Here is a 27,621-nt window from a genome sequence, read left to right as displayed (position 1 = left end):
CCCTAAATACAGAAGGGTAAATTGAAATATAACTTTATTCTTAAACAACTCGCTAAACTAATTAAGAGCTGTTATTATTGTCTCTCACTTCATAAAAACATCACCTCTCAAGAATATATCAAAGCTGCTCAGACCTCTCAATGAAACCAATGCCAGGAAACCTGAAATGTAAATCACAGAAATAAAGGCACTTTTTTCCAAGTGTTAGCAGTTCAACTACTTGTGAGTCCTTTTACATGGTATCTCATTTTCTGTGATAATGTCATTACACCAGAAAACAGGCAATTGTTTCTACATTCTGTTTAATGAAAAAGCAAGTGGAGTGTTCAAAAGTGTTCACTCTTATCTGGGTTTGGCTCCAGCTGAATTTAGTTTTATGCTACATGAACATTTTTATGCTTGGACCATTGGAGCTGCTGAAGGAGGTGAGGTGCTACCTACATTATAGCTACAAAACTGTGCTGCTGTTCCATAAGATTTCAGCTAGGGACAGAGGCCACACATTACTTATTCTTTGAGCTCTGCTGGAGATCAAATGAAGACCATTGCATTCATTGTTTTCTGACAAATTATTTAGACTAGATCTTTTTGTTTCATTTTGTTCCCTCAAAGATAAAAATGAAGGTACAGACTTCCATCTAAAAAAGGACAGCACCGAAGACCAGTGTGTTCAATCTCAAATTTAAAACATTTGAGAGTAAAGATTTTAGCTTTGCACACTCAAATAAAAATGAACCTCTACTACAACACTAACATTGGGCAAGAAACTAGCAAAATAACCAGTAGGAACAACTGAAAAAAGCAAATCAAAAAAGAAAGGAAGTGGACAAAATATTAATGGAAGGATTTTCTATGCTCTGTGGTGCTAACTGGATTTAATTTTTATTTTGAATCATTCCCAGTTCCCTTCCTATACTCTTCTTTTTCTGTGTCACCATTCAAAATAAAGCTCTAGCTGTATTTTGTAAGGAAAGATCAGGATAAGAAATCTGGGATTGATATTAGTGATGTAACTATCTCACTGCAGATCTCCAGAGCACCAGGTTTTGTTTATTGACTGTCATTGAATTCAACAGCTTCCCTGTCATGTAACAAATGACTCCTTTTTAAAAAGGAGGGTATAAATATTGCCTTTGAATCGTATACATTAAATCCATATCATATGATATGATGACAGCTACCAATTACAGTGATTGATTTTTTTCCTGAAATAATATCACACAAGTCAAGCAACTTTACCTTACTTAGAGTAAATTTAGCCTCCTATATACTCATATATGCACAGTATTCCTTAAAGCTGGTCTAAAATCCAAATGAAGTAGAGCAGACTTTAATTCACAGCTTTCAGAACTCAGGAAAAACACTGTTACTTCTCATATTCCACTGATTAATATAAAACTTTGTTACATGTTAAACATGAAAAACACATGCAGAAGAGGGTATATCCGATGCCTTATAGGAAGGCAGACTTACCTGCACAATAAACAATAACAACATTGCCATGTACCTTCTTTTTTTCACTAATTGCTGCGGGGACATTACAAATATCCTCTCAAGGGAGACTAGATGCAGCGCAGCCCTTGCTCTATCAATTAGTTGTGATTCCTTCAGTACAGAATATAAATTTCCAAATGGAATACAGCAAGCTGCTTGTATGTAGGACATGGTTATGAAAACTTAGGGACACAAGATGAAACAAAACCAGAACAATATATTGGTCTGTGATGATGACAATATTCTAGGACACTAAAACTGAGGGAGAGAAGGAGGGAGGGATGGAAGGAGGGAAGAAGATGAGCCTTGTAGGCCAGGGGCCAAAAGGAGTACAATGGGGGGTTGCCCTACTTTTTGAAGCATGAGTTAACTTTCCTTTCCGATAGATCAGTCCACCACTAGCCCACATGTAAAAGAGAAAATTGTATTATACGCAAAATTGACAACAATCTGCTATTACCCTGTATAAGCCAGTGCTGTGTAATTACAGCGTTACTTCTTTACAAGCAGACACAAACAATTTTTATCTGAAAAGTCTGCCTAGTGAGTCACACACATGGAGTTGAGCAGCCTCAGAAATCATCTCGGCTTCTGAAGCGTCCCCAGTTACTGAGTTCACTAGTATTCTTTAAGCCTCCTAGAATAAACCTGACATCTGTGGGAAATTCTCAAAGAAAAACACATTCCTATGGTACAGCAAGATGTTACTGACCCTGGAAAAGTACTCCTCACTAAAAAACCAGGCAATTCTCGATTTCAGTCTTCTCAGTCTGAATTCCACGGGGCTCTCACAGTCGTCAGATAATCGGGCTGAATTTACTGTAAAGTAAGCAATCAAAGCATACTTTTAGATTGCTATTTCTTTGTATTTCTAAGTGGGGAGTATCCAAGGGACTCCAAAATAATGATTCAGAACCTATTCATCAACCATATTGAACTAGTCTGAGCATGCATGCCACATGAAGAAATCTTCTCTAGAAAATACACCAAATACTGACTGAAATTCATCAAGCTTGTGAAATTAGACCTAACATTCAGAACTGTACAGCTCTTAGTAGAAATAAATGCAGACACTTACTACTTTTTCAAATTCAGGCTGCTACCTTTCCTAAATGACAATACATTTCTTACATTTAGAATTAACTGTGTTTACTAGAAGGAAAAACTCAACTTCAAATATTTTAATTATTACCAGACTTACTGAAATGGGCAGTCCCCTAACTATTTCTTTTTCAAGAAACAGTTTGAGCAAGTGTTGCAGTCCAAACCACAACACATCCAAGATAAAGAAGATTGTAGTTAGTAATTATTTAGTTGCATTATCTCTCAATGGCCAAGAGTCATAAACTACGTAAATCAGAGTAGTCAGGCAAGTGTTGGACAGGAGAAGGGTTTTTGGTTAGAGAGGTTATAGACCCTGCTGAAGTTGCCTGCTCTGAATCAGAAGCAAGTCTGTCTGGATCATGATGACAACAGTTTGTCTAACTCATAGAAACCTCCAGTGAGATGATTCATAGGTTTTTAGATTTTCCCAGTACCTCACGTAGCTAAAGATTTTTTCCTGACATTGTCTTCACTGACAATTAAACTAATTACCTCTTGTCCTATTCTAGATGAATATAAAAGTAATTGATTTCTTTCCTCGCTCCTCCACAGTACTGATTAATGTAATCCAGTTCCTTCAACGTCAAAACCCTACTGAATTCAAGATATAGCATATGCAAAGCTTTCTCCTTACCACTAGGTGAGCTACACTATCAAAGAAAGCAGAGACTGATTTCACACAGTAACTTCCTGATAAATTCATATGGGCTGTTTCTTACTATATTAATATTTGTGTATTTATAAAAGGAAAAATTTTAAAAATAATTTATCCATGATATCTAGACAGATACCGTTTGCTAGATTCTACCTCCTCCTCCCACTTCATCCTATCCCTCAAAGCTAGAGACAACGCTTGCCTTGCTTTGGGTTTTTGGCTCCTACCTTATCCCTTACAGCTTTGAGTTCCTTTGGCACATTAGAGGACAGTCACAGCAGGCACTTCTGATCAAATACATCTAACTAGTCTAAAAATCCTCTAGCTTTGAGTGAGTCTTGTTTTGACTCACTCTCTAATGGATCCAATTAGGTTCAGACTAGTTCTGGACCACTTTGGCCTTCTCAATGCCATACACTGCTCCTCATCCTGTCAAAGATGGACCTACAGGCTCATTTTTCCTTCTCTTACTTTTGTTGTGTTTATTCAGGCTCTTCTTGCCACCTTTTATGTTTCTCACTATCACTTTTAGAGCTTTATCTTTTCCAAGTTATGTACTTCAGTTATTCCTCCATACTCATCCTTAGTCCCATATCCTTGTTTCCATTTGTTCTACAATTTGTATGACTAATAGTCAAAGCAGTTTCTTATTTTTTTTTAGTTTTACGATAGTTTCACTGGTTTTTCCTTAATCTTGTCGCTTTTAATAACTGTTAGCTCTCCTAAATACAACAGCCCATTTGTTCTCACTCCATCTTTTGTGACCACCTTTCCCTGAAAGCAAGCCTCCAAATTCAAGTTTTCCCTAACTCCATCAACCTACAATTCCAATTTATGCACTGAAAGAATGGTCCTGAAAGATTTTAGGGTATCTATCTGGGATATTGATTTGTTTGGGCACAGTTTTACCCCTTTGCAGATTTCTGCTGATGCATGGTTCCAGACAGAGCTCCACTGAAATTAATGTGGCTCTGCTTGAGGTGCAGCGGGACATCTATATATATGCATTTATAGGTCTGTCTAAAAAACTGACAAAAGTCAATAATAGGTTCGGACAAGGCATAGAGGAAGAGGGAAGGAAAGCAGAAGGACTACAGTACCAATGACAGACACACAGTATTACTATCAGCACTTGCAGCTTTCACTCTGGTGGAGGATAACATGTATCAGATGATCAATAAGCATCTTTTATACTGTTTGCAAACACTTATTTCTTTCTATGTAATTTCTATCTTGTAAATAACATGCACTTTTAAATGAGAAACATGCACTGTAGTTAATACTGACATCTTTGTTAAGAGGTGTTTGTGATTAAAAAATTGAAGAAAAAATCCTATTCTTTGGAATTTTCCTGTCTCGCCCTGTGGCATAATTAAAAAATACTAAAGTTCCTTATTTACCTTATTAGCATGTGTCACATTAAAATGCAAGTACTCATAGAAATGAACCCAAACTTCATGCTACCAGAAATTCTTAAAATATTCTACTAAGTTTTTTTAATGCTCTGAAGCAGACTTTCAAGCACCATGAATATATGAGGAAACTTTTTTCTAAGGATTTACCTTAAAAGATATTTTATTTGACTGATTTCATTTCTACATAAAAGAAGATTAAGATGGAAGCACACTTAAGAAAGAAATACAATGTAAAAGGCTTTTCAAGTCTTCAAAACTAATATATTTATAGTTATATAAATAAGAATTACTTATCTTTTACTTGTTCACTTTTTAATTAATGAAAGAGAATTATTGTTTAAGGATATAAGTTAAGTTATACACACATTTTTGACATAAAAAGCACATTCTAACAAAGTTAGAAGAATCAACAGCAGACAGGAAACAAACACGAATAATGTAAATGATGAATATTGTGGCAATATATCACTTAATTCTTAGCTAAGGACCAATGGGAGACCAAATACCACATTTTCCCATGTAAAAAAAAAAAACAAAACCAAACAGTAGAACAAAATCACAAAAACATAAATTCCAAAACCTCACATCAACAAAAAGTCCTCCAAAAATCCTTTTTCTTTTTGTTAATAGAGAAGTAACACAGCCTCCTGAATGTAATAAGTCATAGTAACAGTATGTAAAGAGGAAGGGAGAAACAAAGGAAAAGCTTCATTACATATTAATAAGGCTTCTATTGATACTATAGATGGCATTCAAATTTACATAATAAACCTCTATTCTGTAGTTTAAAATCACAAATTACCTTTCAGATCTCAACAGTAGAAAGTATGATATATTTATTCACAGGTTTTCACATCATTTACCTCCAGTAACAGTTTTCATTCAGTATCCTTTTACTCATCTGGGTCTTTCTCATTTCAAAACAATCTCTGCAGCAATTTCTATTTCGTATATATGGGGTTTCAGGTGCACTTGTCTGCTTCCTACCTCCTCCTGGTAATTGTCCTGTTGAGCCACTCAGAGATGGGCATTAGAACACTGCATTCACATTACCATCTTACATTTCCAAGTTAACTGGAAATTTTTATTACAGTAATTTTTTTTTATTAAGGTAGCCAGCATCATACTATGCACTACTGGCTAGGTGGTACAGTATATCCTGATGCATTCCCTTTGAAAAGTCTTTTTCTTTTCCCTGACAACTGATACAAAAGTCTTGTTTTGAACAGCAATACAAATGATCATACATAATGGAAAAGGGGAAAAAACTTATCAAAATAAGTTTGCTTAAGAGTTTGCTAACTCCATGTATGTATGTTTGGCTAATTCTATTACGGAAGGATGCATTTATCTTTGGCTCTGCCATTCTTAGCGTTATACAGAATCAAAAGTATAGCTACCCTTCACATACCCTCCATATCCTTCAGGAAAGGAAGCAGCAGTCTTAATGAACAAAAATAGAAAATTGAATGCTAGAATCTGTTACACATGCACTTTTCTTGGAAAATCATTTGTAGCTGGGTTTTGCATAAGCTTCTTGCGTAACACCGATTTTGACCCCTTCAGGCATACTGTTTGCAGCCTAATACTCCATTGCACTAAGCACCTGTAAATTTAACTACAGTAATACTGCAGGGTGGATTTATCTCCATGTTTTCTTCACAATAAAGGGTGCAGTTAATTAGGCTCTAATGTCGACTTTTTCTGACAAATGTAGGTGATGTTTCTGATGTTTCATTACCTTTTTAGCAACTTGTTAAGCAAGGTAGAGAAGAAAAAAGAAACCACACATATAAGCAAGGTCCTATACTCCTCTTTGAAGGTTTGTTGTTTTGGTTTTTTTGTTTTGTTTTGTATTTTTTTGCAAAAGGCATAACTTGTCTTTGAATTTCTTAGTACTAGCATGACTAGCAGGCTGTTTTTAGGACAAATGTTCACCCTGCCTTCTGGACCACTAATTTTCAACATACAATCCACAAAACATCTGAAGCTGGTCTTCAGAGTGAAAGATGCAAAATATATTTTCGTGTATTATATTCCCTGGCATGCAGCATTTGAAAATACAGAAAGCGGGAGAAATAACCCAAACAGATTATATAGGGCTTCAAGTAAATAATATTGACAAGCATTCTTTAAGCCCAAAGTAAATGCAATCATATAATACACTACACATGCTGAGCTACACTTAGGAAAAGCATTCAAGGAGCTGTATTAAGCTCCTGAGGGCCAGAAGCTCTGACAAGTGAGAAGACAGGTCTCTTGAGATGTCACGCTAACAACTAGCTTTAGATATTACTTAATTTTAATTGTCAGCATCTTAAAAAAATAGTAGTTTAATGCTAAGGTAATGCTTTGGTGTCATACTAGCTTTATTTTACAAATTGGATATAAAGCCATTTTAATATAAAGAAATTGAAACAAAGGAGTACCTTCAGTTTCAGCCTAAGATCTTTCATTATTATGGTGCTTTTAAGATGAAAGAGAAACTACTAAGTACATCTCATCAAAAAGAAAGAACCTTTTCCAATCTTATTGACATAAGTCCTTTCAAGCATAAAAACTTTACAAGTGATATCATTTAATTAAGTAGAGAGGCCTGTATAAAAGTATAGCTATTTTTCTAAGTGCTATGTACATTTCAGATCACCTATGATGCTATTAAAAAGTAGGGGCCCAATCTAATAGCAGCATTAACAGGACTGTGGCCTGCAGTGCTTATAATTTCATTGCATTTCACTTAATTGTTACCCAATAGACATGGATGTTATATTTTTAAACTATGGGATTTTGAAATAATTATGGATTGCTCAATTTATATGCTCGGTCTGACACCTGAAATGTTTACTTAGGTTTAATCTCATCAATATTACTTTTATTTTACTCTTCTCCACTGCAGAATTTAAACCTAGAAGACAACAGAGCCATAGCAAAACTTTTCCAAGAAGCAGTAAAACATACTAAAAGTTGCAGCTTGGTTCCTGGTAGTGCTGCTTTGTCTTACTCTAGCACAGCTAGGAGATTTCCACTGTCAGGACCAAACTAGCCAGATCAGGTTGTGAAAGTAAGGTTTTATCAGTGTAGTGATAAGGTGGCTCTATATAAAATTCCCCTGGGGGAAATTACAGTACCAGTATTCAGGTAATCCAGTTAGCTAAAAAAACAGGCTTGAGGTAAGAAACAGTCATCAGAAACAGGAAAAAAAAAAAGAGAAACAGAAAAAGCTCATTTTAGACAGCTACTTCGAACATGAGGTTTTAGCCCATGGCAAACAAACTGTATGAAAAAAAACCATACTTGTTCTGCCGCTGTGTTTATCATTTTGTTAAAGACAACACTTTTACAGAATCTACTTAAGAGACATTTCTGGAGATGGCATGTGGATAAGCAATGAAATTTTGCCATGGTTTAGTGGCAGAAATTAGGATATTCCACACTGTAATCTACATACAGGCTTGCTGCAAAAAGAATTTCAAAGTTTTGTTAAATTCATTCTACCATAAAGTTATCTCAAATCATTTGAATCTAGGGCAATCATTTCATTAGGGGTTTTCCAGGTGACAGACGGCTTTGTGACTACATTCAAACCACGCGCTATGGCGCTATGATGAATTTATTATGACTTTTAAATTCAAGAAAACAAGGAGAAATTCAGGTACCCGCTTTCTAACCCTGTCAGAGGCTGACTTAAAAACAGTCCAGAGAAAGAACTAGGGGCTCTGTGCAGACTAGCTTCTACTGTTACATGTTCACATATCTCAAATCTTTGCTATATACTTAACAGTTGACATACACTTCTGTTACTATGGTCAATTAAACTCTTCTAAATTAAACAGCTTCCTAATTTTTTTTTTTTTTTAAAGAAGACAAGAATGCTTATTGGCATTCTTGCACAGCACACATGGGAGTTACAAAGCCACATTCATTCCTGCATATCGAGTTCTTAGGGGTCCCCAGGTGGAAGCCATTAACAAAATAAGAAGTTTCTGTCACCATATTATGGGTATTTGTTGGCACCTCGGCTCTGGTTTAACAAAGCTTTTTTCATGGAAGCAGCAGAGCTCCCCCCTCACTGAGGCTACCCAAAAGTATGAAACTGCTGATGTGTCTGAGAAATCCTTGGCGTATTCTTTTATTAGCATAATATAAGATTATCATTTTAACAACCTGTCCTAGAAAAACCTGCCTTCCTATCAATGTTTCAATGCTGATGTTTAGAATGCACGTGGCAAAGAAAAATATGTTAATGAAAATATTTGCTTATTTTTATGTTTATTGTTTTACCTATTCATATTATAGAATAAGCAAATTAGTCTATTTATTTATTTATTTGCTTTTTTTTTTACAGTTAGAAGTAGATATTTACTTCAGAATAAAGGAACAATATGTCACCTTAATAAGGGCTTATCCAGCAGAGCTTGCTTTCCAGGTCACTCCAATCACACAGCGATATCAATTTTACATTAACTGAAAGATACTACTAACAATCTTAAGCATGAGCTTGAGAACCCCCTGCTGTCTACCAGTGAGGGGAATCGAGTTGGAAACCTTTAGAAAAAGCAGCAGGCCATGAAATGCCAAATAAAATTCCTTCTTCCATCGAGATAAAGGAAAAGAGTACAGCACTACTTTAATAGGACTTGACAAAAAAGAGAGAAAATAGATGTGGGCATTTTTCAACATTTGTTGCTTTGCCGAATGGAATGATGTGAAGAAAAAAGGTTGTTTCATCTTTTTTGAGAAAAAAAATCACATATGCATAAACATATTTACTGAACTTCTGAAGCCCTTTTCTTTTACAAAAATACCACCCAGTCTGATTAGAAATTACCAACAGATGGTAATAACTAAGAAGGCAAAACAATTGTCTAATTTTCTCTGATTTTGTATAAAGTTACTGTTACATAACTGTGGATGCAATGCTTCCTGATTTGATTATCAACACTTTCCTCTAATTGATAGAAGCATGAAAGAAATACTCTGATTCTGCAAAATACACAGGTTCAGTTCTTGTAAAACTGCATAATAATTTGCATTATTCAGGGTGTGTTAACAGAGAATAGGTTCATTCTCAAAACAGTTTTGTGGGTTTTGTTTCTTTTTACTTTAATGACTGTGATTAAATTACATCTTTATGTATAATTTACACTACTTTTATTATGTGGGGGGGATATATACTAACACACCCCTTTAAACATATAAGCAATAGGAGCATTATTAAATTAGTTTGTATTTACGTTGTTATTTTCTTGTGATTTTCTAGAATTTTGACTAAAAATTCCAGGAAGATTTCAGCATTCTCCCCAAGCCTAAATAAGAACAAAATTCAAGATCTTAAAAGTTTTGTTGAGTAATTATTTCTGGAAATAAAGTAAACTTTTTACCTGGATAATTTCAAAGTATCTCTTTCAAAATATTTTTAATTTTTAGTTAATATCTTAAACAAAAATATTTTAATTGTCCCAAGTTGTCATTTTTACTTTTTGCCCTGCAAAACCATTAACGACAACAAGACTTTCTAGTATTTACTACTAATTTTTCAATACTCTGGTTAAATTCCATTAATGTAGACAACAGACAATATTTATTAGGACAAGTAATGTCTTTCATTTTACCTTGTATTAAGTCCAATGAGATGTTTTTAAAAAACACTTATTTTGCTGATTCAGGTGACATTTGAGCACAATCAACTTTCCTCTGCTCCCATTAACACTAAGGAATTGGTGTCGTGAACAGCTACAGTATCACAACTGTTATTCATCATTCCTTTATTCAGTAATATCATAAGTTAACAGTTAGTTACACTCACGGACTTCTTTTGTGACGTTTCAGTTAAACAACCCATCAACGTTTTCTTCACATTTCCATGACTAATATTTCATTCCACAAATCTGTCCAAGAAACTTCTACCACTGTAGGCTCACATAAAAATATGTCTACTGAAGTCGTGAGGATAACAAGGTTATAGTGTATTTATTTTTAAGACCAGGACTGCAGAACTCCATGCTATATTTCTGAGTTTGGTTGTATCTACAGACGAATGAAACTGAACTTGCCTCTTCAAAGCTAACAAAATCTGTGATCTGCCAGAATAAAAGGACACTTTGTGTGAACTTTGCATCTTGTCTGCACCTGACTTGTCCAGTGCCCCCACATTTCCTATCAGGGTAATTCCAACAATTTCAACTGAGGCTATTTTACCTTGAGTAGTTTCAGGCAAAATTTACTAGTGAGACTGTTTTCATCTGATTGGCAGAGTTTGAAGTGAACCTACTATGATCTACCTGTCAATCATCGAATTCTAATCCTTTCTTCTCCCTCCTTCTTTCTCAATGCCATATTTATACATTCAAAGCTGTGAGTCCCACACAGTAGTTTAGATACTATCTCACTATTTCTCACATGCCATCTATAGAGCAGTCACCTCCATACAATAATCTTTGAAAATCAAAAATCAACTGATATATCTTCTACTTTAATTATGTCAGTTGAAGAAAAGTGGCTTTCACAGTTCTGAGTAGGACAGCACAGGGCAGGATGCTGTCAGCTGTCAAAAATGCAGTGAAATTTCTGTAAGTAGTAAGGGGAAATATCAATTTTATCTCTTATTCTGTTTTCAAAGGCTATACTTCAGCCACCTTCAATGCTCAAATGAATGCTAAATGGGTGATAGAATTGCCTCAGCTGATGCTTCTGAAGTTGTCACTTCTAATGCCTGAAAGGCCGATTCCTTCATCTCCTTTACTGCTGGTGCCAATATATACTCGAAAACGAAGAGACAAGGGCACACTCCTGATCTTCAAATGTCAAGAAGAAAATAGTCAACTCAGTCCCCCTCACAAACAACACACGTGTTGAAAAAGAATATTAAATGCTGCCTCTTGCTGTCTTACCCTAAGCCTTAAAAGAAGTTCTCCAGAAAACAGAAGGGGGGAAAAAAAGCACAAGGTATGCAGGTTGAAATTAAACATACTTTTTACTAACAGCATTCAGATGTTGAATTAAACAGAGGGATTCTCCCTGCTATACTTTGTTCAAGAAGAAGGTGAATGAAGATGATGCTTACACTTATCCAAATCCTTTTGGTACCTACCGAAGTATAGCCCAATAGCTCCAGATCCCACTGGAATGAATGGAAAAATTCCTACCAAATCTAAAAATTATTCTATGCCATTATAAAAAGAAAAGACTTCCGAAAGAATACATTTTTCAGTTCATATCTCCCTGAGAACATCAATAATTTACAGAGATAGTCCTTCCAGATTATTCTTGATTAATTATACTTTACTTTTTTGTCTGCCTAGTCTATTCTCACATTATCAGAGTAACATGCCCCTTGCTCTTCCCTTGGCAGGGAGTATCAAACATATTCTAGGATAAAGAAAAAAATACCAATAAGGATTGTAGAATGTGGTTAACCACAGACAGGTCTACTTTTTGATTAAAATTTTATAAAAATTAAACCCTTAGTTTTTTTAAACAAAGCCATACTCAGCCAATAATTTAAAACACTGGTGGCAGAAACAGTAGTAATACTTGGCAGATAAAAAAAATCTTATACTTCTACCTATTCTTAACATCTTCTAAGTTACTTTTAGGAGTAGATCTTTTCATAATATTATTCTCTTTCCTGATGATCTGGACTGTGCTCAGTTTTGGCCTGTAGCCTGAATGGCAATGTGACAGGGTATAACTGCTTAGGGGACATCAGTCTCAACACGGAAGTCAGATGCTGGCCAAGAGGGACATGAAAAAGAGAACATATTATGCTTTTGAAATGTTGGCTATATTTTGTTTTGTGCCTGTGGTATAAAACCCTTTCCCTATCTTTTTAAAATTCACCAGCCGTTAGGCAGTTCTGCAATAAGTAAACAATTCCATGGTGAATTAGGCAATCACATCTCTTTTGTGGAAAACTCTAGGTCTTTAGCTGTGTACATCTGCGGAGCCGCAAAGTACTGGTATTTCATTTTCACGTTGAAACACTTTGTTTTCAGCTTTGAAGCCACAATCACACTAAAGATTCAGTAATATAATGTAAATGTCTGGCAATACTAAAAAATTTTATCATCCTGTTAATAAGCCAAAGCTATCCGCAACGTGACATGCTATTGGAAAAATAAATCCACAGGTGCACAGAAGGAATTAAGTCTTCAGCTTTTTGTTTCACTTACTCAAAGTACAGGGTTTTCCTGCAGATCCTGCATATTAAGTCCAGGGGTTCATGTTTTGCCAGGTAGTGGCATTGTGTCACTTTTTGTTACAAAATGTTTAGTGACAAATATATCAGGAGAACAGAATGTAGAGAACAGTCACAACTGAATTCAAATACGATGGGGTGAATCGTCCACTCACCCCTACTCCAACATTTTTACTGCAGGATTCAGGTTTGACTGCTGATTTTCTACAGATTTGTGATTCCTTTTGAGACACCTGTGGGAAGAGACAGTATGTCCCCAAGGTTGTATTTGTAGTCTGCTAAAAAACAAGAATCCTTGTCAAGTCAACAGGAACCAGTCACGAGAGCTTCTCATCTGACAGTGAACAGAATATGTTGAATAAACATCACACAATAAACCTTGCCAGGGTAACCCTTGCAAGAGGGATTTTTGAAAGTGCTCAGTTATGACAACCCTGCTACCTATGAAATCAGCAACTGTGATCAGCATCAGAATTAGGCCAACACTTGGTACTTCTGAGAATTTCGGTGCCCTCCAATATCCAGACAGTATTTCACAAATTTTAAACTGGAACTTTTATTTGATTAAAGATGCATGCATGTAAAGATAACACTAAGCTATGGGCAGAAAAGGCTCCACCATTGCTAGGTGTTGTTCTGATGCCACGCCACAGCTAGTGCTTGGTCAAGTAACAGGACAGATGAACCTCATACATTCCTCCTGGAGGACTGTATCAGCCTGTCTCCACCTAAAACTGCCTCTCTGATGACTGAATAGTGTCCTAAATGAGGGAAAGATGAGGAGGCAGGGAAGAGTCACACTCTACACAGAAAAATGTCAAAGGTAGGTTGTAAGGTCCATGATACTTGTCTAAATGACCACATATGATCATGGACTATCTATGGAAATACCCCAGGGATCACTGTTAGGGAAATTTGCCAGCAGAGAAAGTGGAGGATTGAGGAATTTGACAGGAGAAAACAAGAGGAAGATGAAGACTTGATGTTTGCTACAACTATGCACAAATTACCGGATGCTTGCTTTCCTAGCCAGTTTTGTATAGACATCTGAAAATCAGTCCTAATACATTCATTGACATTGTAAGTGAACTCTAATCAGCAAATAGTTAAATACAAATTTAGCCAAGGGGAAAAAAAAAAGTGGTCTCGAGTTATCCTTTCAGAGGTTTAGTCCCACAGGAATGAGAAGGCTTCAGAGATGATCCCGGTCGTTTATGTGGACGTATTCACCCACAGACTGTCACAGCTCTGCAAAGACGCACACCATATCTAGTCCCTGGCCACAGAAAATCCAACAGGGGAAAGCTGGTGGAAGCAGCCCCCGTCCCCCCCCAGCATGCACACATAAGACAGGAGGCCATGAACACACTAGGGCAGCTCCCAGATTATTAGGCTCTGCCAGCAAGCAAGAGGCCAGGGTAAGGGGTCATTAGTCAGGACACGCAGAATCAGCACTTCTACGGGCCTGCCCAGATGGTCAAATTTCCATGCAAGATCCAGCCCACGGCTAAAGCTACCTCACCAAGGAGGAAGAAACCAAAACATCCTAAATTTTTCCACAGGAGCACTTGGCATATGGGAAGATTACAGGGGACATAAATTTATCACTGACCATCGTTCACTAATCTCAGCTACACACTTGCCTATTCAAGTGAAAAAATTAATATGCTGCAACAAGAAAATAGATGTGTATAATAGAAAGGTAAAACAAGACAAAAAAAAATCAAGAATAATATGAAACCTGTTTTGTTCCAAAAATGTAATGGATATTATGTATAAATCAATCATTAACATCTATAACACTAACACAGAAGACATCTATGGCTATTGCATTGCAAATAACGCTTTCACTTTACCACAGTGGTGAAGACTGCTGTGGCTTTTTTCAACATTTGGTATTTATAGAAACATATCTTTTATACAAAGCCCTGTTATGCAGAGTCGCACACTACAATAACATGTTAAATATACTGTCCTTCATTTGCAGCTCATCTTAAGGACCACAATTTATACAGAAGTATGTTGCAAAGGTACAATGACAAATTAACACTCACATACTTGAGCCCACATCATCTTATTATAGGATATGTAGGGTGCCTTACCAAGCTATCTGAAGTTATGGGAAGCTTGCATAATTTTCTTTAATTACATAGGTAAATACAACATTTTCCTCTTTTATGTTAAAATTATGGGATATAAATTGAATATTCTGAAACAGTTTGTTAAAAGTTTTAGAGAAATTATTAGAAATTAACAAAATATGCATTTGACTACTTCATTTCTGCAAGATAATACTGAACTTTTCTCACATAATGAAAGCACATTTTTGCCTGACTAAAGCCATTCTTCAGCCCACCAGAAGTTTTTTTTGAAAATAGACTTTATTTTTAAAAGCTCATAGTTCATTTTTGTTCATCTATCTTGGTATCTAGCCATACATCTTTTGGAAATAGCCCTGAATAACAGAAGGTGCATTAACTATGCAGCTACAGCCGTGATAGACAGCAACACCTGGGTCTAATTGTTGTTGTTCTACTCCACATAGAGTTAATTTTTGTTTCTTACCTAGAAATCTTGAAGATGCAGTGAGAAGTCTTCTTTACATCATAAAAACCAAATTTATTATGAAAATGATTTAAACTTACCATAAAATCCATCTACAATCGTCTTCAATATTTTGAATATTCATTAATCAATAATGGAAAGAAGTAGTAGGGTTTTGTTTTGGAAACATATTTTTGGTAATTGTCTAAAATTTGAGAGATTTTAAATCTTTGCTAGCCACTTTTTATACTTTGATGCAATGAATGAGTAAGATTAAATAGTAATGAATAGAAAATTAGAAATTTTAAACATGATCCTTTTGCTTGTGCAGTGACAATTACCACAGAAGTAAAAGAACAGAAGACAAGAGGGGTATTGTAAGACTCTACAATACACAGTGAGACAGCATTCAACATTTAGGATTACAGACAACCCCATATGTCTAAGAACAAGAAAGCTGAGAATAAAGAAACATCCAGAAAAGTGTAGTTGTATTTATGCAACAAAACTAACATTGGCCAAAAATACAGGGAGGTTACCATGAGAAACAGAATTGCCAGAAGCAGAAATTTGACAGACTAGATTAAGCTGCTGGTCCATCAAGCCTGTGCTCAGCCTTTGGCTGTGACCATTGCACAATAGTTCAGCAAAAAACCTCCTTCAGCACATCCACAGTAAGTGATGCCATATATTGAGGAAAGCATTCATCTTGATCCCTGTGGCAATCATCTTACTTCCTGAAGCATGAGATTAGATAACCTCATTTTAGCATACCTACCTACTGTTACTATTCCTTGTCATACAATTATTAGTTGAAAAATATCCAACTACAGCTGCTGACTCTGTGATCTTCCATGCTTTGACAAGAAGTTTGGAAGAGCAGCTTTTTAACCTCGATGCATTTATGTACATTTCTGTAATCTTAGGGAAAGAGAACTCATATATCAAGAGATTTTTTGCATGTACATATGAGAGATAAACGTGGGAAAGGAAAATAAGTATTTTAAGCAAATATGAAAGTGTTTCTTATAGATAAAAAATTTCAGCTAAGTCCTGTCAAGGATATTGCGGACATTAATGAACCAAATAGGACACACGTATTTGGTTTAAGCGGCAAGAAACATCATTGCAAGTTTTGAGTCAAATTCTGTTATTACCCCCAGTATAGCATTTAAATGGCAGGAGATGCCAGAGCTGCCACAAATGAAGAAGCTACACTAAAATACTGTATCTTTATAGTACTAATTATCTTTTTGTATATTCAAAGTAGCATATTTCTTTAACTAGTATTGTTTATGAACTGTAGTTCAAATAGTAGCCATTTCTGCATGTGAAAGACTCAGAGAGGTAGTAAAAAATGCAAGCATCAGACTTGAACAATGGTGATATCATCATAAACATTTATACAATGATGATATCATCATAGGCTTTTCTGTAGTTCTGTTCTGCTCAGCTGTGCTATTTCTCCACTTTCTTAAAGCCCTGCTTATCACAGTCTCCTGTCAGCCTCAATCCATTCACCTCTTTCCTTCTCATTTCTCTCCTGCCCTATCAAACTCTCATGTGTCTGTGCATGCCTCCTTTTTCCCTTACCTTGTGCGTGAAAACACTGGCTTCAGCACATTCAATCAGAAAATGTACTGAAAACCTAATCCACTGAAAAAAGTCATGGACTTAGTATGTACTTTAAACCCGTTTTCTCCTATACTCTGTAGCAGGGACATCTGGCACTATTTTGTACAATACAGCAGGGCTATGTTATCAGGCCTTCCTTAAGTGCCACCGTAGAATAAATAAATACATTAGCAATTTTCTATATTTATTTTTGGCAGGCAACTTGAGAGACAAATTATCTACCTCCAGACACAGATATAAATAAGCATAAACCATGCAGATGTTTTCCTCCTCCCTGTCAGTGTATTTCAACTACTTCTGGAACATGCTGAACTTGTTTACCTTTTGAGCAATGCAGCCCAACTTACAGAGGAATGCAGCCCTGAAACGTGCTATTTACTGCCCTCTCAAACAAATTTTTGTCATATGAAGCAAATATAGGTCACCATCCAACACATACCAAATTGAATAAAAGATAACAGGCTATGCAAAGAAGGTATTCATACATAAGGAAGCACTTCAGTGGTAAGCCCTTAAAATTAGCTGATGGAGCTTGTGTAAGGTCTATGCGTTTACACTCTTAAAAATACCACTGTTAACATAACTGGTTTTCAAAAGTCTTTATCAGAAGCTGTGATTTTCAAATAATTAAATTCACCCATTCTCCTCTCTCCAAAGTGTGCCCAAGTAGTTCCAAGGCACAGATAATGACAAGTGAACTAAGGTCCTGTCCCTGTGTTAGTAAAGTCTATGCTGGGACACAAGAGTGTGGGAGCATGTTGAGACCCTAAAGCATAAGTCTGACGTAAGAAAGTAAGTCATGCTTCCTATTGAACACAATGTTATTAAAGGAGCCACTCCACTCTGATGTGCTTACATTCACAAAACCACAGATACCTCAAGAGCAACAAGATTTACCCTATTCTATCATTCAGTATACTTCTGACTACAAGAACAAAAGCCTACCTCTTTAAAATCATAGAGCAAGCTCATATTTGTCCACATCCCTCTAAACAGATACATTCCTAACTATTTCTACAGTACCTTGAACGACAGGGAACAACCTCTGCCAAAACCTAGGTTAACCACTGTTATACTGTGACAACAAAAATTCAACAGAAAAATGCTGCCTTGATGTCACATTAATCTCTTTTTAATTATTCTTGCAAAAAAATATTAATTTTAAACCATCACATTTCCTCTTTGGTTTTGTCTAGTTTAAACTTCCTTCTGTTCTGTTTATTATAAGGTTTTATATACCTTTGAACCTTCAAACTACTGCACATGCTAAGTGTTGTTATTCCAAAGCACAAAGAGAGGGTCTATGAAAAGCTACCAGAAACTTATTTTTCGCTTGACTTTGATTTATGTACTAGAAATATGGATTACTTCAGTTCTCACTCTTTGCAGGCTGTACTGTCTATGTTCCTATCTTCTTCCTTGAGGCTGAATTTTGTTCTCCTCAGACAGGTCAATTATGTGGGCTTAAAGAAGTGGTGGAAACACCAGCAATGGAAAGCTGCTGAAATGTCAGGAAAAACCATCAAAGGTTTTTCTTTCAGGTGAGAGTTGCCAGAGCGATGTAACAAATACACTTCCCAGTAACAGATATTGATGTTTTCTCTCATTCATGAAGGCTGTGATGCAGACTGGCATCCTACTGCCGCAGAAACATTACCCAACCAACACCCTTCCAACACCCTTGACACCGCGTACCATGGCAGATCAAATACAAACCCTCATCTTACAAGAAAATTATTATGTAAAGTGAGTAGTGTGCCATCCTTAATTCTGAAATACTTCATAAAAAGTTGGTAAGCCCTCCTGGGAATGCAGCCATGTCTCTCCGTTACTCTCTACGCCCTCCCAGAGAGGTTCCCACTGCCCCATACCCAGCAGAGGAGCTCTGGAGGTGCAGCACGCAAGTCCAGCCCGGCACCACGCTGGAAGAGGTGACCAGGCAGTTCGGGCCTGGCCCTGCAGGCTCGGTCATCTTTTAAAGCACCTCTGTAGTTCATCAGCCTTACTAAGAAACCATGCAGTGGATTGCTATGACTTTAATATCTGCTGCTGACAATATCACAGGCATACTCTTCCCTTTCTGGTTTTGTCCACATCTCAGGTCTCAGTGAAAACTAGCAGAAGAAATGGTTAAAAAGGAAACATGAAGAGAAAAGCACAAGCAGGTAAAGGTGGTTTAGGGTTAGGAATTTTTTCCTTTCTACATTTTAGTTTTTCCCTTTTCTCTTACTCTGGTAGCCACCAAATGTTGATAACACCGTGCTAAAGTGCTCCTAGGATGAAAAAAAAAAAAACCAGTAGCCTTTCCAAACCCTCCCAGATACATCAAGTAATTCCTGAGAGAAATTCATTGATATAGTCCAAGAAGACTATCATATCCTCACCTTAGGAAAATAGGAATCATAAAATGGACTAACATATTTGTCCTGGTTTTGGCTGGGATAGAGTTAATTTTCTTCTTGGTAGCCAGTATGGTGCTGTGTTTTGGGTTTAGGATGAGAACAATGTCGATGATACACTGATGTTTTGGTTCTTGCTAAGTAGTGCTAAGCTGTTACTAAATAGTCACTAAGTAGTGCTTACACTGGTCAAGGACTTTCCAGCTTCCCATGCTCTGCCGGGTGCATAAGAAGCTGGGAGGGAGCACAGCCAGGATGGCTGACCCCGACTGGCCAAAGGGTTATTCCATACCATATGACGTCATGCTCAGCGTATAAAGCTGGGGGAAGAAGAAGGAAGGGGGGGACGTTCGGCGTGATGGCATTTGTCTTCCCAAGTAATGGTTACGCGTGATGGAGCCCTGCTTCCCTGGGGATGGCTGAACGCCTGCCTGCCCGTGGGAAGCAGCGAATGAATTCCTTGTTCTGCTTTGTTCGTGTGCCCAGCTTTTGCTTTACCTATTTAACTGTTCTATTTTATTTTACTTCAATTATTAAACTGTTCTTATCTCAACCCACAAGTTTTCTCCCTTTTACCCTTCTGATTCTCTCCCCCATCCCACCAGGGGGGAGTGAGCAAGCAGCTGCGTGGTGCTTAGAGCTGGGGTTAAACCACGACAATATTATAAGTTTTACCTCTGAGTTCATCCTGTTATGACAGCAGAAAGTCCTAGAAGCAAAACAAGAAGCTGCAGCCCCCCTGAAAGTTGAACTAATGAACCTTTTGCAAAGTGAGTTGACCAAAATTAGCATCAAAACCAACAAAAGCTTCTGCCATGTACTGCGCTGCCACTTTCCTGCTGCCGGCAATACCTGTTCCCCATGGAGAATCCCTGTGGCTGTGCTCATTTTTTCAGTGCGTGGAGCCAGTTCCAGTCCTTTTGATTTTGACAGGTTCAACCCTGGAAATAAAACCTGATCTTGCCCACCCTTTCCAAAGGTGAGATAGGAGTAAGGCATATTTTTGGACTTTAACATATGAAGTCCATAGCTATTATGTCAAAAATCTTGCTAGTAACTGAGATGGTTCTTTGTGGAAAAATCCAGCTTCTACAACTAGCTTTCACAGTGATGAAGTCAGTCATAAATACTGAATTATTCACAGTTCATTAATTCATCTAAAATAAATTTCAACTCAGTTTATAATTCTCATTGCTCACTAACATACACCTAGAATTGGGAAACTGTCACTAAATAAATATATCCTAATTATGAGTGGATATATATGGATATACATATATAAGTATAGGTATGCATACACACACAGAAATAAAGTTGGATGCAATAGAACAAAACTTAAAAAAAAGGTGAGCTTCATGGATAGTCTTTAAGTGGGCTAACCCTTAAAAGTGCAAGGAAAAAACTGAATATGAAAAGGCTCTTGTTCTCATATTTTATATGATAGAACATAACAAATCATGGTATTACAATAATTACTTTAAATGCATTGAAAAATAAGGTTATAATTTTGGAAGAGTATTTTCTCTCAGGAATTCTGCAAAGTCGTATCAAACTCCAAAGATTTTGCTTCTCCTTTATTTGACAAGGCTTTGATGGTGTGTGTTAGGGACCCTGACTCGATCAGTCCCCAAAGGACAGAATACAAATCTCAACTGCTGCAGCAGGCAAAATAGGTATGAAAAGCTCTTGAGACTGACTTCCCTACACAATTTGCTGTCCTCCTATTTCTAAGAAAGAAATACTGCCATAACACTCTTCTATGATATTTCTGCAGTTTTTTCCTAGTTCTAATTCTCTGAATTAGTTGAAAAAATCTTAAATATGACAGAATAAAATAAGAAAAAACAAGACTTCCAAACTGACACAAACAGCCATTAAAAAAAGATTTTTTTTAAAAAGCAACAAAACAATGCAAATCTGCATTTGATAATCTTTATGTAAAACTGGTCTGTCACTGTACCTTCATTTTCCTCTTACTGAATGCTTCATATCAGAGGAAGCAGGATCACACATGATACCTTTCCTGTCAGTGTTGTTGCTTAATTAGTCAACATCATGTGAAGCTTATGATATAAATAATTGAGATGGGGTCTTCAATCTCTGAAGAGAGGCATCAACACATAGGATATTCTCACAAGCTACGGATTTCATATACTGTGAATGGAAAAAGGGATACTGAGGTATTCTGCAGAGAAGGACTATAGAGGACTTCGGTCTCAACTTAGACTAAATGCTGCTTAGTCTATAGTGCATGCTTCCATTTTTTTAAGGTGTTTATAAGAAATTGGTAATATATCTAAATATATGTAAATTTTAACTCACATTCCCACTATGTGGCACTTCTTTTCAATGATGACAGTTGGCATACGAAACTTAGAAAACTTTTTTTTCTCCCATCCTCCCCTGAATAGCCACAGGAAAAACATATATGACATGTAATACAGAACTTTTGCATTGCAGGTGCGACACATACACAACTGTGACAAAGAGTCAAAAAAAGCCACCAATAAGACAGTAATAGAAAGTGATTGGTTAAAAATATTTTTCTACAAACGACAGCATTTAAAATATTCTGCATGCAGTATTTCTTCATCTTGATCCTCAGGGAGAAGAAAGACTTCTCTCTGATGCTTTGTCTTCTTATTTTCAAATGCATTAGTCTCTAAGCTGAAAGCAGGCAATTGCTAAGACAAAAATGTATTGTCAATGTTTTCAATACATTAACATGAAACAACCAAACCTGTATTACAGCACTGATGTTTTGAAATCACTACCTTTAAATTTGCATTAGATTACCAAATATTACTACTTTTCAACTTGACAAAAGTTTAAGTTGAAAATCATTTTGTAGACATACCAAAACTAAAGGCTTGCACTGAGTTTTCTAATGTGTCACATCTCTGTGTCCCCTAATGGGCCACTCATCTTCCACTCTCCGCACGAGGAAGAGTAAGCTGTACGTTCCAAAAACACTCATTTCCTTACCTCTCACAAGGTAAAATGACAGATTGAGACACTCTCCCAAGAAACTTTTAAGTCAAATAATACACTCAAAACATAACAACATTCACAGAACAAAATTCAGAAGTACTTAACAAGTTGCCAATAACTACAGGAATATATGAAGTCATCAAGTCCAAAAATCTTGCCATTAGTGGCAATGAAGTATATGCAATCCTGCAAAACATTAGACACGTGGATTACATTTTCCTTATACATAATCTTTTATTGATATCCATGAGACTGATCACAACCCAAGTAATCTGTGTTGCTCAAAAGGAAGACATAGGAACAAAGCAATTCAGATTCTCACTGGTGTGACAGAAATATCTTGTTAGACCTGAAGATGTTCTAAGGGTTCGGTTCACATCTATTAAAAGTTTGGATCCAGCCATCTCTTCTTATCTTGCCTTGTACTTTCCACTCCTTTCCCTTGCCCAGATGACACCATTCATTTGACTTGGACCATTTCCAGAATAATACATAAACACAGTGGCTGCCAGAATTTGTTCATGTAGGGTCCCTCCCTGTGCAGAACTACCCATCAGGAAACTGGTATATTTTCTGAAATTTATATTTCTTTCTGAAGGCCTGAGAACTCATTTCAGAAACAGTGCTGGGCAAGAATGTACTCTTAAATGTACCAACATATTAAAAAAGTACTGTTCATGCCATCTTACTGAAATGATGTGATGGAACTGGGAAGTCCACAATGCATTTTCTTTAATAGCTCTAGGTTTTTTCTTCTAGTTTTCTTCCTTCTGACAGGAAATATTGCATGTTTTCCTGTGACAGAATTTTTCATTTTGAACAGAGAAAATAAATGTTCTCAGTCATACTGCCAGAGTTTTCAGCAGACATTTTATGAGAAGGAATTTTCTCTTTGTCTTGACATTGACATTCAAGATTAGTTCCATTTTTTCTTCCTAATTAGCTTTTCCAAGACAATTGTATATTTGAAACAAACAGAATACTTTCCCTCAGGGCATCAGAAACTTAATCTGTCCAATTTCCTTTCAACGGACATTGAAAACAAAGCAGTGTATTGTAACTCAGTGGGGAATTAAGAACTACGTGACGTAAAAAATGGAAAAAGCACTATGTAAATAAATTCAACATAGACGGCAATAAAAATATAGTAATGAAAAATCCTTTAAGCCACCTTGTTAATACCTGACAGAACTGCCTGTTCATATTGAAGTCTGTTTGCTTTTCAAAGGAGGTTAAGACACTAAATTTACACAAAACTGAGGATTTTTATATTCACAACACACCGAGTGATTAGCATGAAATCATTTGGAATATCTTAAACAATCTGAGGACTTTCCGATCCCTTTATCCAGCAGTCTTCTTTGTGACTCAAAAGATTTTTTCTTAAACTTTCATCATTCTACAAAGAAATAGTCTTTATTTGCCTGATATCTGAAATAAAAAAATCAATAATTCTAAGCATACAATTACAAGATTATGGTGATAAACCGTAAGGTTGTTAATGACTTTTTACATGGAAGTTACACTTGTAAGTCTTATCAATAAAAGTAACTGTTGGTGCAGCTTTTGAATTCTGATCAACAAGTCACTAAGAAAATAATTGCAGGTCTTTCTTTAAAAATTCTGGAGAATTTAATTGAAAATAATGATCTTTGTGATGTATGCACACTACCAGTATAGCCTACCAGAAAAAGAGCTCTACAGAATGTTTTTTTAGGACTGCTAACACGCAGACTTTCACACCTAGTACACAGTAATTTCCACTGTATCCCATTTATAGATATGCTGCATACATACATGAGTACACAGGTGTGTGTACTATATGTATATACATATATAGACATTATAGAACTTCTTAAAAGTGAATATGCATCTCATTCCTGCGTAGATTTCAACTTCAGCTGTGCCTCTTAAACAGAGTTCAGACAAGGTACTTACTGATGTGTAGAGGAAACCTTCTCCATTTAGGGCTATATACAACCCAGTCTTTACACCCTGGATAGCAACAACTCGAAGTCCCACTGGTATAAGGTTGAATAATGCTGTGAAGAAAAAACATGACCAGATATGAATATACTATGGTTATTAAAATAGTCTAATAAACATCCTTAGTAAAAAGAAAGAAAACTACTCCCTGTATATTTTTTTCTGATTTTAAAATTAAACTAATTCAGAAAAACTTGTTTCTAGTAAAGTTAATCCTTAAAATTAAAGCCTAAGTATCTAGCAATAAGTCCTCCAATAGTTCAGTATTTGGCAGAAGTGCTAACTAGCAAATACAAAGCACAGTAGACTGGACTGTAATCATCTATGCAGCACTGCAGACATGAGTATCTCAGGCAATCTGAAAAGAGTCAAAGAGCCCAACAGTTCCGTCATCAATGTAAACTGATCATAAGGGTAATACTTGTGAGATACCCTGCAGAAAACATATATATCTGATTCTGGTAAGTAGCTTTTTATTTAGGCATTTTTATGGTTTTGGATTAAGATGTACTCTCATTAAAGATTGCTTTCAAGGGGTCTGTGATTTCAAATCAAAAATAATGTTTTGCTTTTGTGAATGATATATTTGATACAAGCAGTAGTACACAGACCTCAGGTAATGGCAGAGGCTTACCCTAGTTCAGAAAAGCACTGAAATATGTGCTTGACTCTAAATGTGCATAAATGCTATTAAGCTGAATATACAACATGCTCAAAGACTGAAATTCTGGGGGAAAAAAAAACCAAAACAAAACCAAAAAAACAGCTAATAGCAGATACCCTAGCAATGGTATATACCTCTGTAATAATAAAAACAGCCACAGCTTTGATTAGTGTCTGAAAAAGACCAGTGTGAAGAGCAGGAGTTTACCAGCCTCACCACAGAACAACAAAAGAAAAAGTGATGTAAGTAGGAGACACAGACCAATTCTTCTTCTAAAAATTATGCCAGCACGCACCTATACTAAGTTTACTGACTCATACTAGGAAATCAGATGCAAAGCACACATCAAACAGTCTTGGAAGAAAAGATCTGGATGAGCCAGAGTTCATGCTAAGTGTTTTTCCGCTGTGGATGAGTCAAGGATTCACAAGTCCTTGGATGAAAACCAAAGCACAACCTGTGTGTTCAACATATGCAGTGAGGACCATGGTTTCACCAAGCCAGGTCTCAGGAACACAGTAACACCTACAGTGAGTTCCTCAAAATTTAGGAAGGACATCCATAGGTGTGACTAGAAAGTGTACCGTATGAGGCTATCTGCAATCAGAATCCTAGGGGCAAAGCCCAAATCAAGAGAAAAAGGCTCATGCAATTGCAGTGGATAAGTACATTTTCTCAAGGTGTGAAAAATCCTGGTTGGTCAAAGGACACAAAGCCACAGACTATTTATGATGAAGATGATCAAATCCTTATAACTGAGAAAAAACATAGGTTGACTACTAGAATTTAAAGATAGAAGTGAATGGAAAAAAACCCCTTTCCTTCAACATTGTCACACAGAAAAAGAATATGTAACGTAAGATCTTTTTAGGAACATACAAAGCCAGTATAAAGCTGGGAATTGTTGTAGCAGAGCACTTCCTACAGCTGTAGAAAGAAAAATATATTCAGAAGAGCTCTGGAAGAACAGAAAACAAATTTATGGGTTTACAAAGAAGAATAGAAGAGATGACATCAGACAAGAATTAGCACAAATATATAGCATTTTCATTTCTGTAGTTTCCAAAAGTCTCCATCATGCTAGGATCTTACTGGGCTGTTCAATAGAAAAATACTGCATGCAGAGAAGGTTCCCTCTCTAATTGATCCAAGATAAATGTAAACCAGTGAAATGTGGCACTCACAGACAAGATATCCTAAGAGTATACAGGCTAAACACTGCATGACTTGAGGTCTTTCAGATGTTCAATAAAATTTGGAAGTTAAAAAAAAATCAGCCATTGCCCTCAAATGAAAATGTCAAAACCAGCTAAACCACTATTGTGGATGGTGGAGGAGGAGTCTGTCACAGCAAAACTTCGTTTCAGATGGCAGTTAAGCTTGTTTTTTTCTAGAAGAAAAGAAATTCCAGGAGGAAACTTGAATATGAACACCATGCTAGAGGGAGGGCAGCAACAATTGAGGGGACACCAGGAAGGAAAAACAAACAATACTTGTATAAAGAAAAGAGGTGAACACAAAAGACGAGTCAGCCATGGAAAACTGCTAATGAAAAATAACTCCAAATCATAGTGGTTCAGTCAAAACTTCTGGAACATAGATATAATTTGCTGTATTACCAAGAAAAATAAAGCAGCAAAGCTAGGAAAAAAACAATCACCACTGAAGGAGAATTAGAGGCCTGTAACATGGCAGTGTTTTATGCAACCTATAAAATTACTAGAGCAGCTTAGAGTTGCTGGTGAAATTAGAAAGCACCGAAGAGGGCATATAATGTATCTTTTACTGCCACCAAGTTTTAATCGGAGATTGTCAGAGCTCCTGTAATTAGTCTAAGATCATAAAATTTTAGAGTGTGATCTGAAATGCTGTAATTCTGCACATACAGAATATTCAGTAATTTCCACAAAATCTTTCAGACTTGGGTGAAACTAGGGAGGCCAGTCTACAATTATTGATTGATAAACGCTCAGCAATGTGCTTCATACTGAGGTCAGCAAAACATGCACCAGAGTAAGGCACAGCATGTGGTTTTTACGTGCTCTGAAGCTGGCTGAACGAAATTCAGTTTCCTCCAGAATCTGGCTGTGCAGTACTCTTTGCTGAGCTGGAATTCTGTGCTCAATTACACATTTCAAACCTTCCTAGGATTCACTTGTGCTATCCCCCATTCTAATAAGAATCCGCCTTGAGAAAAGCAGAAAGCCTTGCAGAATTTGCTGGCATTTCAGGTCTGCACAGCCAAAGCTATGCCCTTACCCGAGGGGGATGTGAAAAAGAACCGTGCCCCCAGCTTCCCTCCATCTTTAAGACAATGATCCAAAACCAAAACTAAGTGAGGTCCCTGAACATCTTTATGTACCTAAACCCAGCCCGGTGAGTCCACAGATGAGCTGATAGAGGAGGCAGCACCCTGGAACAGCCCAGGAAATATAATTCTGCCTGGTGCTCAGTGCTCCCGTGCTGCACGCTTAAGTATAAAGCCTGGCAAATCCAACTGTAAATAAGACGTGGGAACATCAGGGAAATCAGGTGAA

At 36.6% G+C, this 27,621-nt stretch overlaps 1 protein-coding gene across 7 annotated transcripts in view; it reads right to left on the bottom strand.

The window, feature by feature from the left end:
- FGF14 (fibroblast growth factor 14) overlaps positions 1 to 27,621 on the bottom strand; it is a 415,933-nt gene that overhangs the window by 76,631 nt on the left and 311,681 nt on the right. For all 7 annotated transcript variants that reach the window (XM_009470248.2, XM_087757508.1, XM_087757513.1 and 4 more), the window contains one exon: positions 24,373 to 24,476. In XM_009470248.2, coding sequence (XP_009468523.1) covers positions 24,373 to 24,476 — 104 coding nt within the window. The remainder of the gene's footprint in view (positions 1 to 24,372; positions 24,477 to 27,621) is intronic.

The sequence above is a fragment of the Nipponia nippon genome, unplaced genomic scaffold (genome assembly GCF_047370975.1).
Source record: "Nipponia nippon isolate SJK-2023a ecotype South Korea unplaced genomic scaffold, ASM4737097v1 scaffold_2, whole genome shotgun sequence".
In the NCBI taxonomy this organism is placed as follows: Eukaryota; Metazoa; Chordata; class Aves; order Pelecaniformes; family Threskiornithidae; genus Nipponia; species Nipponia nippon.
The sequence above is the reverse complement of the archived record's forward strand: the minus strand, read 5'-3'. Positions and strand labels throughout refer to the sequence as shown.